The 2,733-nt window shown below is 50.3% G+C and overlaps 1 protein-coding gene across 1 annotated transcript in view; it reads left to right on the plus strand.

Annotated features, from left to right (window-relative positions):
• The window catches only part of LOC105545272 (apolipophorins-like), a 32,523-nt gene that overhangs the window by 27,942 nt on the left and 1,848 nt on the right, over positions 1-2,733 (plus strand). The window contains exon 9 of the mRNA XM_011988131.1: positions 841-908. Within this exon, the coding sequence (XP_011843521.1) occupies positions 841-908 (68 nt within the window). The remainder of the gene's footprint in view (positions 1-840; positions 909-2,733) is intronic.

The following is a 2,733-nucleotide window of genomic DNA, read 5'->3' on the forward strand; positions in this document are numbered from 1 at the left end:
AAGAGCAGGTGCATTTCACGTAAGTGAGTAATTAATACTAACGAGGGGCCAGTGCCCATGGGCTGGGGCCCTGTCATGTGTATTCTGGTCTCAGGGTCCCTGGGAGGCACAAGACCCAGATCTGTCCTTACAGTATGTCGATAGATCACTCTAGAGTGGCCTGTCCTGATCAGCACAAGACCCGGCAACCCTTTTGTTCAATGCTGGAGCATCTCCCAGGGATGAGCCATGGCGGCGTTTGTAGGATGGCTGGCAGCACTAGGCAGTGGGCCAGCTATGCCTCAGTAACTCTGGTGGTTCAAACCCACAACCCAGCCAAATCACTCTGGGCTCCAACCAGCCTGGCTAACTGGGGACAGTCATTCCCAGCTGCACTCAGGCATCTGAAAGACCCTTCCTTTCCTGCGAAGCCTCTTTCAGGGTTTCAGGAAGGAAGTGGAGACAGTAAGGGGAAACCACAAACCCATATAACTCTAATAGTATCACCTCTCAGTCCATGGGGGTGGGGGAGGGTGCTTCCCGTGTTGAATTTCATCCTGAAGCCACCCTGGTGGTGGTAGGGGCAATGCCATTCTCTCCATCTCACAAACAACATCGCGTTGGCCCCAAAAGATGAAGCCAGGGACTGAGACTGGCTAGTGAAGCCAGGACCATGACCAACCGGGTCTGACTTGGGAGCTTTAAGGGCAGGCTATCGGTTTCTGCAGATCCTGGCCTAGCATAGTCCATGTGATCAGCCCGGGCTGATCAGTCCCCTCTGCTGACAGGTTTCCCTCTTAAGGACACTGGTGGGGCTGTGGCCCCGTCACATCATGTGTCCCTAGGAACACTCTTTTCCAGGGAACTCCAATGAGGAAGAGAAAGTGGGGACCATCGACTTCCGCATCTCTGAAAACAACTTTGTAAAAGTGCGTAAGGACCCAACACTGTGCTTACAATCAAACGGTTCGGGACCCCTCCGCTCTGAGTACTTCAACACTGGGCATTTCCTTTTCCTGTTTGGGTCTCAAACTGCCTCTGGAATCTTGTTTTGAAGGCTGTTTCCAGCCAGAACAAGTGCCCACACTCTACTGTCCCAAACCCATTCCCTCGCCTTAGCCAGGAAGGTTGATGACAGACAGGGTCTTTGTTCCCCGAGACAGAGCTGGCCGTGACCGAATGACCCTTAGATGCAGGCAGAGCCCTTTGTCCTTTTTTGTCACTGTGCAGACCAACTTGGGAGCTGATTATGCTCCTTAAACCTTCTGAGAATGCTTATGGCACCCAGCACTGCAAAAAGGATTAAGTCAACTGAGAAGAGACATGTTTTTCCAATTAGTTTTAAATCACTCATGTTGGAATTTTTGCAAAACTGGCTGGTTGCTTTCCCATTACCCATGATTCCTCATTCTTTCTTTCTGTATAAATAATTTCACAAGGTTTTCAAGTAAATTTGGTACTAAAGGCCCATGACCATGAAATAAACAGGACACTCACAGCGAAATGCTAAAGCCAAAATCTCATCTTCCATGCGCCATACAATGAGAAAGGAGATGAAAAATAACGTCCACCTACCAAACTTCCCTACCCCCGGTTTCTTAAGACACATCAACATGTGCAACGACGTTTGTGTTTGGATATGCATTTTACTACATACATACATCTTTAAAAAGATTTTTCCCACTGACATTTATTTCTCATGCCAAGCCAGGGCCAGCTGCCAAACTGGAGAGACCTAGATCCCGGAGTCAATGCGCTCACTCTCCTTAAAGGACCATGACACCAGCCAGAGAGGCGGAAAATGTGGTAAAGGCAGGGGAAACACGATTCTCCCACCTAGAAAGACAAAAGAGCTCTCGCAATGGGCAGGGCAGCTCTGGGAGCAAGTGACTAACAATAGCGGGAATATTACAGCCAGCGCATCAACACACGGGATGAATTTTAACAAGGCTGTTTCGTGTGTGCGTCTGTGTGTGATGGAGTCTTGCTTTGTCACCCAGGCTGGGGTGCAGCGGTGTCATCTTGGCTCACTGCAACCTCCGCCTCCTGGGTTCAAGTGATTCTCCTGCCTCAGCCTTCCGAGTAGCTGGGACTACAGGCCGGCGAACAAGGTTGTTCTTACTCCAATTTTGCAAAGCGAGGAAACAGAAGCCCAAAGAGGCTGTGTGTCCTAAACCATTTATTGAGTGGTTGTAAAGCTGGGATTGGAACCATGCTGTCTGGATCTGAAGCCCTCTTGTGCTGTTCCATCTGGCAGATCCTTGTGGACAGAATTCTGAGATACCCCTTCCCCTCCACAGACCCGATTCCCACTCCTGTTGGATACACCTTCCCCCAGGCATTCAATCGAACATGAATCTAGGTGTTGCTCTGCAGTGATTTTGCAGACGTAAAGTCCCAAATCACTTGACCTTAAGGTAGAGGGCCTGAGCCAATCACATGAGCCCTCTCTAAACCTGGGCCCAGGAAATCAGAGGCTGGAGAGCACGAGGCAGATTCAAGGCTTGTTCCTGAAGATGGAGGGGACCTCTAGGAGCCTCCAGTTTACAGCCAGCAAGGAAATGGGACCTCAGCCCTACAACTGCAAGGAACTGAATTCTGCCAACAGCCTGATGAGCCTGGATGCCCATTCTGGATCCTTCCCAGAGCCTCCTGAAGAGAACTCAGCTGGCCGACACTTGATTTTGGCCTAACAAGGCCCTAAGCAGAGAACCCAACCACACCCTGCCAGACCCTGACCCACAGAAACTGTGA

This window comes from Mandrillus leucophaeus, unplaced genomic scaffold (genome assembly GCF_000951045.1).
Source record: "Mandrillus leucophaeus isolate KB7577 unplaced genomic scaffold, Mleu.le_1.0 Scaffold323, whole genome shotgun sequence".
Classification (NCBI taxonomy): Eukaryota; Metazoa; Chordata; class Mammalia; order Primates; family Cercopithecidae; genus Mandrillus; species Mandrillus leucophaeus.